The sequence below is a fragment of the Lissotriton vulgaris genome, chromosome 2_1, assembly GCF_964263255.1.
Source record: "Lissotriton vulgaris chromosome 2_1, aLisVul1.2, whole genome shotgun sequence".
Lineage (NCBI taxonomy): Eukaryota > Metazoa > Chordata > Amphibia > Caudata > Salamandridae > Lissotriton > Lissotriton vulgaris.
Window position 1 is genome coordinate 1,077,715,275 of NC_141687.1, and position 17,685 is coordinate 1,077,732,959.

Here is a 17,685-nt window from a genome sequence, read left to right on the forward strand (position 1 = left end):
AATACAGCAAGTATCATTACACCAACAAAAACCAGGACTATTGGCTTTGTCAATGGTTGTTAGTTGCTTAAAAAAAAAAAAGCAGCAACCATGGCTTTGTTGGATATAATATTGAAAATACTTCAGTTAAAAAATGATGAGACAGTGAAAGAACGATAACCCGTTCTTTTTAACTTATTTTACAGGCTTCTTTATATGAACTGTTTTCTTACGTTGCTAAAGTTGCAGCATTAGCGTTTTGCCTTTTATTTTACAGAACGCCCTGCTGTACACTAAGGCATGAGGAGGCCGCCACATGATTTACCAGCCCAGACTGCCCCATAGACATTCTGTATGTGGCAATCATCAGCCCCATACAGAATGACAATGGTCGGGGAGGGGCTGCTCTTTTGCTCAAGGAGGAGCCCGAGGCGCCCCATCAGGAAGGCGAGGCCTCTTACAGGGAGCAGTGCTGCTCCCTGTGATAGCCAAAATTACGGGCAAAAGGCGTCCGTAAAAGGTTTCCTCACGGACAACGGACGTGAGGTCCAAATTACGGACTGTCCGTGAAATTTACGGACGGTTGGTCACCCTACTCTACTCCCACTTGGCACCTCTCCTCCTTCCCTCTCAAGGGGGGTTTTGTGGGCAACCGCACTCAGTGAGGTCTGCCCCTGGGCAGATTGACAGAGAGGCTGGTTGGTACTGGCCATTGTGTGCATTGGGCTACATGGGGAATAGCCCAATGTTTGCCCAATTCCTCTAATCGATTCTGTAAATTGTTAGGTGTGTTTGCTAATATGTCGGGAGAAGATTACCGCGTGTTGGAGGCAGTGCGGCTGTTGAGTGACCCGGTCGGCTTGACCTCCTGTTGACAGAGGCCTCAGAGAGCTTGTGCCCTGCGAGGTGCGCGTCCGCGGGGATAGCGGCCACCGTTGTGGCTTGCTCGTCCCCCAAGAGGGCAAAAAAAGCTCAGGTGAGTGAAGATGCAGCCCTGTTGGTCGTTTCTGCACGGCAGTGTGAGTTAGGAGGCTGCGGTGGAGATGTGGGGGGCGTGGCCTGCCGGAGGAGCGTGTCGAGCATCTCCCCAACTGGGTCTCCCAAGGTATGGGGCAGCTCCTGTAGCAGGAGAGCGGCCCCGCTTGTGCATAGTGAAAAAGAGCCTCCCGCTGCGGGAGAGGCTCCGGTGGGAAAGAATGGGGCTGGGCCAGCCAGTGGAGCGAGTCACCAGGTGGCTCCCGGTGGGGCTCCGGACTGTAGTATGCCACGGGGGAGGTGCGGGAAAGGGGCTCCTTGGTCCGCGATGGGAGGGTAAGCCAAGGAGGGAGGGAAAAAGGGTAAAAAGGGAGTGGTGGGCTTTGCAGCCCACTGTGATGGAGGCGTGCTGGCGGTGGAAGCTCCAGGTTTGGGTGGGCATGCTGCACACATGCGGATACACGTAGGAAGTACAGAGAGAGGTATGGAGCTGGGATTCCGGCCCACCCCTGATGGGTGAGTGGGGGAGGAAGTGTACGTGGGAGGGGCTTCGGGGGACGCAGGGGTTTTCCCTGGGGCGGCAGGGGTTGGAAGGGTGGGGGGGTGAGGGTACCTGGTTGTTGGAGGAAGAGGACGATTGTGTGCCTTATGAGCTGGAGGTAGCCGGGATTCGGAGGGCTTGGACATTTCCAACTCCTGGAATGAGGAGGTGAGGGGGTTAGATAGGGTGGGCCAGTTGGATGATTATATGGTGCAAAGGGGATCCCTGGGTTTGGGGCAGGGGGTTGGGGGGCCAGCAGGGGGGGTGGGTGGGGTCTGGGTAAGGGGTGCTCAGGGGCAGGGCACAGTTTGACTTAGGGTTGTGGGCCGGTGGCTTAGTTGGAGTGGAGCGCGGAGGAGGAAGAAGGGGGGGGAGAGGATTTAGACCTTAGCAAAGTGGTGCATGTATGGGTGGCTTGAATTGAGAAGAGAGGAGTGGGGAAGGTAGGCCCAGCACACCAGATCAGCCCTTTTTATTTCAGGCGGTGGTGCAACAGCGGGAACCAGACTTGGCAGAGCTGGGAGCAGCTCCGAGGCGCTGAGGAGAAGGGAGGATGGGGCCTCTCGCGACGTGCCCAGTACCGGTGTGGGACCTCGACACAGCTGGCACAAGTAGGCCCGAGCGGTCTCGCCAGCCCCAACACCCGACGGTCCTCAATGGTTCACGGGTTCATCAAGGACACAGGAGTGCAGGCGGGAAAAGTATTAGTGGGCCCAGGAGAGTGCAGTCGGCACCTCCGGTTGAGAGGAACACAGGGAGCCTGAGGAATTAGATTACGAGGAAGACAGCCTCGAAGAGTGTGAGTTACGTGAAAGTGAGGAAGGAGGTGCGGGGGAGCGAGTAATGGTTCTTCTAATATTTTGCAGGTGTCACGAAGCCCGGCAGAGCCTACGGGTTTGACATTGAGGTTGGCGGAACTGACTGCGCCCTTGGCAAGGCGGACTGCAGTACGACAGGCACCTTCCTTAGAGCCAGGTAAAATGCAGGATGGAGGGGTGAAACCAACAATGGTGTCAGTGGGGATTGGAGGGGGGTCAGGAGGAGGGGGGGGGAGTTTACGAAGTTTACGAAGTTTACGAAGAGGCACGTATGTTTTGGATGTGGGAGTGGGCACAGATTACGTGGGTAAGGCGTCAGTAAGCACAGTGGAAGATACTAATATGAAAGGCGACACAGGTATAACAAAGATAGTCGGGATGGATGAAAAGTTAGAGAGCAAAGAGTTAAAAATAAAATGACTGCCTTATATGGGGGTAACCAAACCCCTGGGCGCACACCTAATTTTGGCCACTAAAGAGCAGATATGGAAGGGTGAGTATGTAGAGATGCTCAAACTGCTGCATAGGGAAGTGCGTGTGAAGGAGGGTTCAAAGGATGAGAAATACGAATTGGCCAAACTGCCAAAGGTGCCTCTAACCATTGAGAACTGGACAGTGACCATTTTAATATACGCAAGTGTGTACTGTGAAAAATACCCAGAGAGGTGTGTGGCACTGTTTAAACATATGGATGTGATTCGAAAAGCACAGATCACTGGGGGTGGATACGCATGGGCTCAATACGACGAGGAATTTAGGGCACGCATGGGATGGGACACCGAGGCAAAATGGGGGGAGTTAGATACAGACTTGTGGCAGCATAGAATGGGGGCATCCTGGGCAGTGAAGACTACCTTCACAGCCAGCGGGTACCGCTCGTGTATCGGCCCTTTCAGGGGCGCCGACCGGGAAAGAGGTGGGTGGTGTAGGCAGAGGGCAAACAGATTCAGGAGGGGCCTGCTGGGATTTTAATAAGGGAATATGCACCCAGGATTTCTGTAGATTTAGGCATAACTGCTCGAAATATGGAGGCAGACAGGCTTTGGTCAATTGCTTCGGGGGAGGGCCAAGGCAGCAGCAAGGGGGCCAACAGTGGCAGCAAGGGGGGTTTCATGCTGACGGACAGCAACAGCAGCTCTACGCGGGAGGACGGGGGGCTAAGGGCACTGGGCCAAAGGGCTCATACACTGGTTAGGGTGGACAGGTTAGTTGCAGCCTTACAGGGTATGGCAACCAGAAGGCTGCAAAAACAGGACAGGAAGGTTTTTAAGAAGGTTTTAGGCTAGGGTATGGGGGTCCAAGGACTAAACTGTGGCAATCGGCAAAGGAACACCCTGAAATTGAGCAAATGAAATTAGACAGAGAAGTCCATGAGGGTCGCATGGAAGTCCCATTTGAGTATTGGCCTTTGGAGAATTTGATTATTTCTCCAGTGGGTGTTGTGCCAAATAAGAAACAGGTTAATCTAACATTTATCATGGCCTGAAGGGAACTCGGTGAATGATTTCATTGATAAAAAGGAGGTTACTGTGTCCTATTCACCAGTTGACGTGGCCATGACACTAGTAGTGACCGCGGGCGCAACGGCAGAAATGGCAAAATGCAACATAAAATCAGCTTTCCGATTGCCTCCATCTCACCTGGGTGATTGGGATCTCCTGGGTATCCATTTCAACTGTAAATGGTACATGGACAAAGCATTACCGATGGGCTGTTCTATGTCTTGCGCATTATTTGAATGTTTTAGCACTTTCCTCTAGTGGTTATTTTCAAAACGCACGGCTCACCACTTGGTAACGCATTACCTGGATGACATTTTCTTTGTTGGCACTTCAGACTTCACGGAGGGCCTGGCAGCTCTGGACAGTTTCAAAGAGATCATGAGGGAACTCAAAAAATGATGGGTCCCAGTACGGCTCTCTCCTTTTTGGGTATTGAGCTGGACTCTCAATCAATGGAAGCATGACTGCCGGAGGATAAAGAGCAGCAAATGCTTGGGCTGCTGGACACAATGCTGGCCGGACCCAAGGTCAAAGTTAGGGAAATTCAGGTGTTACTGGGACACCTCAATTTGCCTGCCGGGTTGTGAGAGTAGGAAGAACATTTTGTAGAAGACTAGGTAAAGCACTTATTGGACAGAGACCACCACATCATCAGATCCGCCTGTGAGCTTGGGAAGGGGAAGACTTGAGGATGTGGCAGTTTTTCTTACAGGATTTTAATGGCATTCCTTTTGCAAGGGGGGAGAACATGGTTTGGCATGTGCAAATGTTTTCAGATGCCGCAGGCATCAAAGGCTTTGGCCTCTATTGGGAAGGTAAATGGTGCGCGGAGCAGTGGCCAGCGGAGGGGGGTAGGAGTATCGCATTCTTGGAGTTCTTTCCCCTAATAGTGGCAATGACTTTGTGGGGGGGGGGGCAACTGGCGCACAAGAAATTGATTTTCAGGAATGACAACATCCCAGGGGGTGAGATTGTCAACCAACAGTCCACCAGGGACGAGCAGATATTGAAGTTGTTGAGCGTTCGTCTTTGGCTGTTTTTCACTTTGATATTGCTTTTAAAGCGGTGCATGTGCCAGGTGTGGACAATGACATAGCGGATGCCTTGTCTTGTTCACAGTGGGGAAGATTCCATTGGCAAGCCAAGGATGCAGACAGGACCCCGACCCCCATGCCACAGCAGTTGTGGTACATAGGCAACACAGGATGCTACAACTGGTTGTAGGGTCCCTGGCACACTCCACGAGGATTGCATTCAGTTTAGCTTGGGAGGAACTCCTGCTCTCGGGAGTCCAGCGGCGGTCCACAACAGAGCATAGGTGGGAAGATGTGATACAGTTGATTCTTGATCTGTTTGACAAAGTGTTATCTAGGGTGATTATCGCGGGCAGGTTAGCGGGAATGGCATTTGTAGGAAAACTGTTGTGGGGTTATGTTCCATCCGCTAGAAAACTTGGCTCGCGGATGTTAAAGGGGTGGGCTAGGGAGCAAGGTCATGTAGGCCGGGTGAGGCAGCCTTTGTCATGGAATTTTCTGGGCAGGGTGATTCGGGTATTGCTCATGGTATCCTCCGGTGGTTTTGAGGCGTGACTGTTTTTCCACTGTGATGTCATGGATGTTCTTCTGGGCTTTTCGGGTGTCGGTAGTGTTGGGACAAAAATTTACTGGAGGTATTGAATGGGGGGATGTGGTACTGCGTCAGGACAGAATCTGTATATGGCTACGTAAATCAAAGAAGGATCAGCGGGGCGCGTGGAATTGGGTGTCTCTCCAGGTGGCAGACCCATCTTTGACTTGCCCTTGCAGGCGGGAAACAAGGTGGAAGGAGCTTTCGGGCAGGCAGGTTGGGTTGGTATTTTTACACAACAATGGTCATAGGGTTACGGCATTTCAGCTATTGCTAGTGTTGCGCAAAGCGCTGACAGAGTTGGGTATTGACGGCAAGGGTTTTGGGACTCATTCTTTTATGAATGGGGTGGTGTAAGAAGCAAATAGCAAGGGGTGGGGGGACATCATGAGGTTGGGCAGATGTTCTTCAGATTGCTACCAGCGAAACATTTGCGGTGCTGCAGGAGGGGTGTAGCATGGTTCTGATTTTTCTCCTGTTCATTCAGTTTTTCTTGTTTCAGGTTCGGTGGCAGGCCCCCTCACCAGAGAAATGTCCATTTGGATAGTGGGGCATTCATTTGTGAAGTGGGCCCAAGTCCAGGCATGTGCCAGTTGTTTTGGAGAAAATGTAGGGCTCAATAAACATTTGCTTAAAGTATCCCGGAGGGGGCAGGGGGGCATGCTCTGGGTGGAGCTTTTGAGGGTATTGAGCGGTTTGTTGGTAGTTGGGTAGGTGCCTCGACATTTTGTTGCTTCATCTGGGCGAGAATGACATAGTCAGGGAAAAGGGCTAGTGCTCATGAGAAGTATGCAGAAGGATCTGGCATTGTTGGCAATGATCTGGGTGCTCAGTCATTTGGACTGAGTTTGTTCCATGCAGGGTTTGGAGAGGCGCAGTTCACCCAGGGGCTGTGGACAGGACCAGAAGGAAGCCTAACACGGAAATAGTCCGTTTTTGCAGGGAGCTTGGGTTTCAGAGGATCGCGCATAAAAAGATCAGGTTTGACACAGAGGTATGTTTCAGGGGTGATGGTGTTCACTTGTTGTGTTTGGGCATGGACTTATATTTGTTGGAAATCGGAGAGGTCTTGTCTAGAGTGTTGAATCTGCAAAGGCACTAGGCCTGCATTCCTATTAGGTCAGGGGGGCAGTCAAAAGGGGAGGCAGCGTTTCCACCTACGCTCCCGCTTTTTCCTCGGTGGCGGGGTAGTAAAAAGTTGGCCAAGATTGGCAGAAGTTTTTAATTAACTGTTGGAAGTTTGTGCGCAGCGGCAGGGAAAGGTTAGGCAGGTAGGATAAGTTTAGATTAGATGTTTGGTAGTTACAGTTGCAGAAAGACAGGTAGGGGTTTGTGTTTCCTAGGAGGGCAGGATATGCAAATGCAATACAGTGTAATGTGGTTGTTATGTAATGTTATTATGTTATCGGTAGGGTGGGGGAATTAAAGTGGGGATCGTAGGGGCAGGGGGAAACGGGGGATAAGTTATTTTATGTATAGTGAGGTTTTAGTTTGTAAGGCAGTTGCCTAGGTTAGACATTGTGATATGCACCTGTTTCAATAAAGCGGCCTTTTACACACACAAAAAATGGTCTCAGTTTGTCTTGTCCCCCTCCCTCCCAGTGCACCCTCCTCCTCTCACCATTCACTGGACAGTCCCAGTCGGGAGGGCTGTGCTGTTCTCTTCCAAAGCCGCTTAGTCCTTTCTCCAGTCACTCACGGGTCACCGGAGATGGCTCAGTGCTACCACGTGCTGAGCAGAGAGGGGGCTGGTGCCTGGAGCGCTCTCTCCAAGGACCACCCGCGTGGTTCATGAGCCCCTGCGCGCCCCCGCCTCGCACGGTTTATGTGTGAAGGGGTCTGTGTCTGGAGAGAGAGCAAGAAAGCCCCCTACCCACCCAGTCCGTCCACATGTAAACATCAGATGGGTTTCAGGACTCGAACTCATAATCGTTTAGCGTCTACCTAAAGCGCCTGCCTCCAGTCTGACCTCAGGAAGTACATCCTGTCTCAAGAACTGGACCCCAGAAGACACACCAGCGCCATTGGTGCGATCTGACCTACGGAGCCCCCAGATGGTACAGCCCCAGAGCCAGTGCAGTAAATGGGCCGGCTCGGTACTGTACCTGCACGTCTTCAATGTGAGAGGGAGGGTTCCTGCACTTGTCAGCAGAGGTACAATACTTTCACTTGGAGAGTACCGTCACTTCTCACAAGAAAGCAGGTACTCAGGTTCAGGGTACCTGCATTTTTATGTTTCCATTTCAAGCACTGCCTAGAGCGCAAGTACAACAAAGCCAAAATACCTCCACCTTGCCCTGGAACACCAGAGATACGTTATCATCTCACAGAATCCCACATGAAGGTTTCCTGATCATGTTCCATGCCCATTCAGTCTTTGACCTCTCTGCGGAGACTGCAGTCAGAACTGTCGCTTGACTTAGTGCCGCCCACAGATAGGGTAGTGGTGGAAAGGCTTTCTGCACCAATTGTAAATAAGATGGCCACATGCACGCATCCGGGATTACTGTGTACACACGGATGAAAGACATAAGCTCCCGCGAGGACGCGCCTTAGCCCAACACCCCATAGGTTTGCTTGTTCGTCCAGGGCATCTTGCCTAGCCTCGAGTGTTTCGCAGGCCCCCTCTCGTGCAGTTTGTCCCCTGTACCCTTCTTACGCAGACACAGGCCTCCCTCAGGCCAACCCCGAGTCTGATGCAGGTCTCCGACGCCGCCCAGCTCTGGCTGTACGGCCTGTACTGTACCGCAGTTTTCCTCCAGCCATGGCCTCCTCCACAGCCCTCCGCGCCCTGCCTGTCAGTAGCGGAGCCAGTGGGTCAAAAGCCCTAGTACACGGAAGGGAATTAGCCGTCTCTGCTCTTTCAATTATAAATTACAACAATAATCCGGGCTCATTGGATCCCTCTGGCCTATGGGCCGGTGCACTGCACCTGCTGCACCAATGGATGTACGTACGCCCCTGCTCCCCTCGCTCCCCCGGGTCTCCTGCTTAGGCTCGGGCGCAGGGAGCCAATGGTACAGCAGGAGTGGAACTGGGTGGAGAGATGTGTGTGTGTGTGTGGGGGGGGGGGGCACTATACACCAATTAGAAGAGTCTTTTGATATCCAGCTGGGGACTATGGCTGCCATTTTCTCACCTTGCATTCGGGCCCGTGGTAGCCTTGTGCCACTGCCCTAGGGCTCCGCGTCCCTTGCGCTCCCACATGACTCTTATCCAGCTGCGGGTGGGCCGAATGTCTCCTCCGACCCGCGAGTCTGCGGCAGGGGTCCTGCCCAGCGCTGTGTACGTCTCAGGCCCTGTGGCCTGCCGGTCATGGGCCCCCAGCATGCCCATATCCGGCCTCTGCGACTCCAGCCCTGCCTTAGTGTTTACGTCCTGGCCTTCACGGTCACCCCCGAGTCTCCCGCCGCAACCCCAGGTCAGCTTTGGGTGTAGATGGCACCTCTCTCCCATTCACAGCTTGGCCGCTGAGCCCGGCCCTCTGTCCTGTGCCAGACTTTTCTTTCTAGGCAGCAGCTGCTAGAAACCCCCCATCAGCGCTGGATGGCGCTAAGGAACCGGGCAAAGGGCACACACAATATCAAATACTGTACTAGGTAGAGGAGGTGCAGTCAGTGGGGAGGCGAGCCCGGGGGAGAGACGCAAACACCTACCATCATAAAAAACAAGGAAGACACTCCGTCGACCACACGCCCTACATGGAGGAGCGTGCTGCCCGAGGAGGCAAGCATTTGAGCGTCTCGAATAGAGATAGGAACCGCTATGAAAAACTGTGCAATACAGTGCGTGCAGGGACAGGCCGAAGAATTCCCCGACACCCGCACAGAGCGACGGAGGCCTTTGATTGAAAGCAAGACACACAGAAGGAGCTCCGACAGCAGGACAGCCAGGGCGACCATTTTACACCAGGACAGACGGACAGAGACAGCCACAACAATACAGGGCAAAGGAACCCTTCTGTGTGACACCGACCCAAGCACAGTGAGAGGGAGACTCCAGCACAGACGGAGAGGGGCTCTGGCACCAGCAGAGTGAGGGAGACCCTTCTGCCCTGACACCGGCTCTTACAGATAAAGACACTGACACCAGCACAGTGTGAGGGAAACCCTCTCAGAAGCACAGACGGAGAGGGGCTCTGGCACCGGCAGAGTGAGGGAGACCCTTCTGCCCTGACACCGGCTCTTACAGATAAAGACACTGACACCAGCACAGTGTGAGGGAAACCCTCTCAGAAGCACAGACGGGGAGGGGCTCTGGCACCAGCAGAGTGAGGGAGACCCTTCAGGAGCACGAACCAAGAGGGGCTCCGGGACCAGCAGAGTGAGGGAGACCCTTCTGTGTGACACGCCCCAAGCACAGTGTGAGGGAAATCCTCTCACCACCACAGTGAGTGAGCACGGTACTCAAGTACAGACTAGTGAGCCCTGATACCACCACAGACTGAAGGAGACCCTTAGACCACCACAAACTCAGGGAGTCCGTGAGCTCGCTCCAACCCCTTCTGAGGGAGACGCTGAGCTCAGCAAAGAATGATGGAGCCCGGTCCCTCAACACAGACTGAGGGAACCCTGATGCCAACGCTGAGTGAGAGCGCTTCTGACTGCATCTGATGACCGTGCATTCTGAAGGAGACCCTGGCTCAGTAGAAAGGAAGGGAAGTCTTTTGCACCGTCAGAGACTACGGGACACCCTTTGACCCAGGCTCACCGAGGAAGATGGGGAGTCTCGATCAGAGTGAGTTAACCCAGCAGAGTCCGAGGGAGACTCCTGGCTCGGATACCTCAGGAGCTCACTCCTCTAGTAACCCCTCTGCCCCCTCCCCTTCGGGCTATAGGGGGGATGTGCTGAGGTGTAAGCTAACATTTTCAACCCACAAGGCATAGATAATTTACACGCCTAAAACAGCAGAGCTATCTAGAAGGATATGTAACTCCGAAGTGCCGCGAAGCACTTAACGGAAGAGCTACCAATTCGATTTCCCATAGACTACATTAACTGCAGACAGCAGAGCTACTCTCCGGGCACACAGCACTGCATGTAGCGCTTTCCCTACACATGGCGTCTGTCGTGCTGCCCGTGCGGTCTGTCTGTCCTCGTCGGGCCTTGTGTCTCACCATACACGCCTCCTCTCACAGTACCTCCACTAAATCCACACATTGTCGACATCTGGTCGCGATTGCGCCACATTTCGTCCGCTCAAGCGAAACAACCTTCTGCCCTGGCAGGCCTCGCCAGGAGGAGACGGAATTACTGGAAAGGGCTGCAAAACACATGGAATAGGTTGCAAAAACAAAGGCTGGCCTGTCAACTAAACAATCTGTGCGATGAGCCTTTAGTGAGCACTGGGCGCCCTGCGTGACTCACCAGCGCACGCGGGCCTGGCTGCCCAGCGCCCAGATGCGAAGTGCCAGCGCCATGCCACATTCTGCAGAGGCGACCCCCTAAACACCTCCTCCGCCACCCCCACGCTTCGAGATCTCTCAACCGTTAATATGCGCGATCTAAATTCACCTCACTGAGTCACTGCACGAGGCTGTTTAATCTGCCTCACATGAGCTTTAAGATCTACCCCCTCGGCCTTCATCGCCCCACCCCCAGGATGTTTGAACAGATTCCCACTACTGAAATATTAACAGCTTTCGAGTAAAATATTCAAATATTAACGAGTCAGAAGAGAGTCCAAGTCGGAATCAGTCTTTCTTCAATGAGTGACGACAGATTCTGTCAGAGGCAGCGAGGCAGCTACCCCCCATACCTAGAGGGCCCTCCTTCAAAGCGATTCTCTCGCTGGAGACAGGTCTATTTCAGAGACAGCCTCTCTCCAGTGACCAACGACCCATCGCTCCAGAACAGCCTCACCCCTGTGACCTGTTAGAACATTCCTTCAGGGACAGCCTCTCTACTTTGATCGACGGTCCATCTTACAGAGACAGCCTCGTTCCCTTGACACCCTGTATATTGCTTCTGAGAGAGCTTTTCTCATATAATCAGAGGTCTATCGTATCCGAGGCTGTCTCTCGTCGGTCTAACCCTTCACAAACGGAATGTCTGCAATGACTGAAATACCATATCCCTGTAGAAACAAACCCTCTCCATTCACTGACAGCTTGTCTCTTCAGAGACAGTTTCTCTCTCCAGTCACTGGAAGCCTAAACCTTCAGAAACAGTCTCTCTTAGTCATCGACAGTCTCTCCGTTAAGCAAGAGTCTCTCCCATCAAGTATCTAGCGGTTGGTCCCTTCAAGAGACACCCTTTCTTCAGTTGTCAGAGGTCATCTCGTTTAAGTAGTCAACGATCGAAAACGTCAGAGGGAGGCCTCGTCCAGAGACAGCCACTCTCCAGTTTCTGATTGCCCCTCTCCACTGACCGATGGCTTATCTCTTGAAATAAACTCTCTCGCTTTCAGAAAGTCGGTCCATTGCGGATGTCTTTCCATTCTTAGCCCATCCTTACAGAGACAGTTGTTAGAGTGTCTAGTGACAGAAGGCCAAATACAGTCCCCATCCTTTGCAGTGACCTCTACTGACAGAGGGACAACAAGAGACAGTTTTCTCTAGAGACAATCCGTTCATTGACTGCCCCTCGTTAGTGACTGGAGGTCTATTAATTCCTTAGTGACCGAACTGAGGGCTACCATGTTTGGAGTGAATGTCTCTCTCATCCTCTTCGTGACCTAGCTTTGGGCCTAGACATCCAGTCTCCCACAAAGGTACCCGTAAGGCAGTCCTGCATCAAGTCATCCTTTAGTGGCCACCATCAGACTGGCCTTGCACGAAGGGAGAGGAAACAAACCCACTTAATCAATTTTTCAGTTTCTGCCCCCAAAATGATACCTTTTTGTTTGGGAACAAGGCTGGATCTCGATGAAGTAGCTGGGAGTTGGACTATCATGTTAATACCGTATTGAGATCACTGAAAATAATGCCCCCAACACAAACCGCTTGCCATGTTATAGAAATGGAAGACTCCAATTCTGGAAGGAAATTGGCAAATATCCTCATAACTAGCTTTGTAGTAAGCGATCAAATAATTGACGAGGTTGGACTACAACCATAAAGCACAAGTATCTCCTGAGTTTCAGGGGGATCAGCATGGAGAAGTCCTCATCCTTTACATGTGTGGATATGATGAACCCCCCACTTGCAGCAGCAGGTTGACATCTTGGAATGTTGTCGTCTTAAAGTGCCAGGCTTCTTTGTGAAAGGTTGTAAACTGTGATCAATCCTCAACTTGTCTCTGCCTGTGATGCCTCTATAGAGACCAAGTCCTGTAAGCTACAATGCACTTGCAATATGGCAGATAGGACATCAACCACATTTGTAATGGAGTATCCCGTCCATCAAACTCTAAATATGGCCTTGAGGAATACAGTCCATCTCACCCCAAAAATGTGTCACATGTATCGGCATGTAAACTTGCTCGTGGCAAAATGCCCAGGCCTCTACATCTTCTCTTCATCCTCAAAGGGACGATCTTTGAGATTGCAAGGCTTGTTTCAAGGAACTAAAATTAACTTGTACAGATCTTGGCTGGTAATGTTCCACGACTGCTACTGCTGGGATGGAGTGGTGATACAAAAGGGGATGATGGACGGAGCGTTTGAGCAATTCAAACACTCACCCCCAGTCAACTGATCTGGGTTTAATCCATCACCATTCTTTAGCTCACTCAGCCACCCCAGTTCAGACATGGCCATATGCAAATCAGTCTGAACCTGTGCCTCATGGGAACAGTCCAGCCCGAACTGCCAAGTCATGTCTTCCCTGGACTGGAAACAAGCATCCTGGGACCGGATGGAGTGGTGTCGCTAAGAAAACAATGATACAGTTTTTAGGTCTCGCAGACCTGCATTGCAGCGCGCTTGGACTGTTCGCTCAGCGAGGCTTCTTGTAATCTGGACATTTCAGAAGTGGTGTTTAAGCCCCGTCCATCTTTTTGATTGGCTGTGTCTCGTCATCCTCCATGCTAAATTCTGGCATTTGATTGAACAGGAGGCTTCTTAGTCCCTCCTTGTTACCGCCCTGTCTCCTTTTGGGTCGGCCCATCCGGACTGGCTCTTCTACTTGCGGCGTTACACGGTCTCCTTCATTAGTCGGTAAGCACACACTTTTTGGGAAATGGACACCGATGGGCACCACGGTGGCTGCAGCACTATGCACTCTAAAGTGTATATTTTTTATTACCCATCATTACCCTGAAAGTGTTCGCCCCCCACTACAATCACCCAGACAAGCAATATTCACTACTGCGAGACTTCAAGCCAGCGCGGACTCCCAGAGTTCCTCTTGTAGCTGCCCGGTGACTGATTATCACAACAGCAATCAAAACAGACGAGAAACTTCCTCCTTTCCCGTTGTGTCGTTTATTCTTCAGCAAGCAACCTCATAGAGGGCTAGACATGAACAGCTTCTAAGAGGTCTAAGCCCCTTTATCAAGCGCTGCTTGGCTGACGGGAGTTGGTGCGCTGTGCAGGCTGTCACAAACTTTTCCTACTTTGCTTTTCTCCTCAAAAGCTGTCCGCACACTCAGTTTTGTTTTTAGGGAATATATCTCCTCTTGCGTCATTTTAGAGGTTCCTATGTAGAGATTAAAACCCAAGAATTCCAAGGTAACCGTAGACAAACGAGACAACGAGTCACATGTTTCGATTCCTGCGCTAGCGATGCCTTTCGGACCACAAGCTTCAGCTCTCCGGTTAGCAGCACTCCCTTCCGCTGTCGTGTGCCCTGTGCGACACACTAGAACAGCTGAATGCCAACCCCTTCCTTGAGACTCAGCCCTCAGCACAGTTCACAAGCTTTCCTCTGCTATCTGACTGAATATATTGTTCGCTTAACCTTATACCCACCGGAGAAGTTCACGAAAACGCAAGTTTATCATGAGAGCAGAGTCAGACCCATGGACGGAGGGCGTAACAAAGGCCCCTGTGGTACGGGGAGAAGAGTGGGGACCGAGGCTTACCCATACTTAGGGGGCCCCTTCAGCATATCGTGCAGGGGAGCCAGGGCACAAGTCCTAACAAGCACTTGCAATGCAATAGGTCTCGCATTTACGCAAGTTTAAGCTATTGGCATTGTAAATGACAATGCCTTTTATGTATGTTTTAAAAACCAAAACTTAAAAAAGGCATTGTCATTTACAATGCCAATAGCTCAAACTCACGTAAATGTGAGACCTATTGCATTGCAAATGCTTGTTTAGAATTTCAAGCCCACTTCGATCCATTTTTAGGTCTTCATTGGGAAACTCTTCCAAGCCTTCCTCCTAGAGAAGTTGTGACCTCATGGAATACACATATTACACACTTTGTGAAAGTCTATCCACAAAAACCACTGGTGACACCTCAGGCAAAAATTCCAATGGTGCTTTCTGTGTTATCGTCAATGACAAAAGAATTAGACACTACAAATGTACTAGCCATTGAAGTCTTTCTCATTCAACCTAAACTGTAGAGTCTCCAAATCTGAATAAATAATTTGAACCATTCATATCAGCGAACGATAAACATTTTTGATCTTCTCAATGACATTCATGATCATGAACCTGAGAGTGGAATTTAACAACCTAATGCCAGCAATGGCGCAGTTGTGCAATGCTAGTTGACAAAACAGCTTAACGGGGCCAAGTTAAAATTACACTGCTAAAACCTTGTTATATTTGCACATTTTTCTAAATTTTGCATTAATTTCCATTTGTAGGAAACTGGCTCACACAGAAAAGGTCATACTCCGAGACATTTTCTGCTCAAAAAGTCACTTGCTAGCTTCTTTAATGACATTTGTACGCAAGATATATCTTCATGTGAAAAAAATGGTCGCACTCGATAGGAGCAATGACAGTTTGCTTTAAAAGCATACATTTGCAAAATTATCGTGACAATTCATGAAAAAAATATGCAAATACACCTACAACTGTCATTGCAGCTAAGCTAATGATTAACACTCAGGAATTTTAAGATTTAAATAACGAAGGTGTTATTTCTCCCACAATTCCTAGATTGCAGGATTAGTCACAGCAAATAAATCTGTAATAGTTTCAAGCTGCACAATTCTAAACGCATTTATTTTTAGAAAACAACATTTTGCAAAGTTCATTATTTTTCCCTTTTGCAAGCATTACTGACATACATGCACCACCTTGGCCTCTTTTTCTGTGCAATATAAGACAATTTTCTCTACATTGCAAAATATGTAGCTCTCTAATCAAACCCAGCCATCTTGGAAATGTTCGAAGAGTTTCTCTTTGCATGTTTACCTTTTATGGTGCTTTACTGTGCAGGGGTGCACAATAAAACGTTGTGTGGAAGAAGAAAAGTAACTGTTTTCAGCAAAGTGCATCTTTTGCAGAACAATTTTTAGCATCAAATAAGGAAATACGTGACCGAAATTGTCGGAAAGACATGATTTTGATGCAAAAGTGGCAAAGCAAAAAATGTAGCAACCTTTGGAAAGTTTTCCATAATTCTTAAAGAAGGTTGCAGAAAAAAGTTGCAACTTTACACACCATAAAAACCCATGTTGCTCCCTAAGTAGCCTAGTATTTCGTTGTGTAATTTCCAATGATAACTTAGCTGCTCAAAGCCATCTCAATAAAGCTTACAAAGTCACTGTAACACTTCCTTCTACAAGCTATTGTATGATTAGGATGGCACTTCCGGGTCACACAGTTGCATATTAATATGCCCCACTCTTTAACAAAAGGAACAACCTGTTTCCTTTTCTGCCCTAACCTGTATTTCAAATTGATGCTTTCTGCACATGATTAATGAAACGACCCAACCCTGTCTCACTCAGTATTTGGAAGAAAAGCAAAGTGGCTGTACTGCAAAACCTGGGATTAGGCATGCAAACCCAGCGCAAGCGCCACCGTGGGAAATCACGTTAGCGCTGTCCCTGAGAACCGCCACAGGACAATACAGAACATTACATCATCACAGGCCTGAAGCTTCTCCAGCCCTCGCCCTGAACTCCATTTTGGATCCTCTCCAGGTCATTGACACACTTCACACACCAATGCTTCCCTATGTGGAGCACCCCGCTCCCTCACACCAGCCAGATTCGTACCATTCAAGCTTGTTGGTGTTAAAAAAAGAGCGTATCAGGCAAGAGGGCAAGCGATCAGCAACAGAGGCTTCGAGCGAGCAGAAGAAATTTAAAATCAAAAGGGTACACCTAAGCCAGCAGGAAACAAACCACCTCCAAGTTAGCACACAAGAGATTGAGGACATGCTGAGAGAGCTGTTGCGGAGCCCAACGTATAGGAGATTTTCAAAGATTAAGCGTGCCCGCGGTCCCCAAAAGTTTGCAAAACCAAGAACGCAAAGAATTAAAAAATCAGAAAGCAGTAGACACATTTTGGACCAACTCGTAATTTTGAAGAATACGAGGTCTGCACTTACCAGTAACATTCACTTCCACCAACCAGGAGCGCGTCCCAATGGCGTTGGCCACCTCACACTCGTATGTCCCTGCCAAGCTGTAGGTTACAGGTCCCTTGAAGAATAGAGTTGTGTTCTGGATTTCCACATTGTCAGGAATAGTCCCGTTGATCCTGCAGGGATAGGAGGGTCTCATCAGCATTGAAAATTAATACGGTTCCGGGCTGTGATGTAAGAGGAGGCACTAGTCAGGTAAACCATCTACTTTGTTTCATTCAAGAGTAAGGAGCAGGGTGGAGTAAACAGCTGAGTACATGTTCCTGCTTCCCACCCCTGTGTCGCTTGTTCACGCCGCAGAGAGGGGCCAAGTGATAGAGCGCAATGACCTTCAGGCACCCAGCGCTGAAGAACGGATAAACTGAGATGTTGGCCCCAGCCCATGTTCTACCATCAAGCGGTCCTACCACAGCCAGTTCCAAACAGCACACACCAGAGAGAGCGAGAGAGGGGGAAGTTTATAGAGCAACTACCAGTAATACTCCTGTGTAGTACCTACAAACCTCTAAATAGTAGGCTCTGAACACAGCAATTTTTGATAGCAAATTCATATAATCTTCTGTGTTCCTCTACTCTAATTATTAGCTGATGCTGTCACTGCTTCAGATTACTTTTTTATAATGATGCAACACTCTTTACCCTCACTAGGCATCACACTTCACTATAGGGACGCTTTATTACCAGCATTGAATGGTGCTAGGTGGACTCATCCAGAGCTTATATGAAAACATGTTTAACTCATATCTTGAAGGTGACTGTGGCAAGGAAGTAGCAACAGCGCCAATGGTGTTAATGCCAGTTAGGAAA

General features: G+C 50.0%; 1 protein-coding gene across 3 annotated transcripts in view; it reads right to left on the reverse strand.

Annotated features, from left to right (window-relative positions):
• Nucleotides 1–17,685, reverse strand: part of NECTIN1 (nectin cell adhesion molecule 1) — a 445,468-nt gene that overhangs the window by 304,364 nt on the left and 123,419 nt on the right. For all 3 annotated transcript variants that reach the window (XM_086956780.1, XM_086956779.1, XM_086956778.1), the window contains exon 5: nucleotides 16,843–16,994. In XM_086956780.1, coding sequence (XP_086812906.1) covers nucleotides 16,843–16,994 — 152 coding nt within the window. The remainder of the gene's footprint in view (nucleotides 1–16,842; nucleotides 16,995–17,685) is intronic.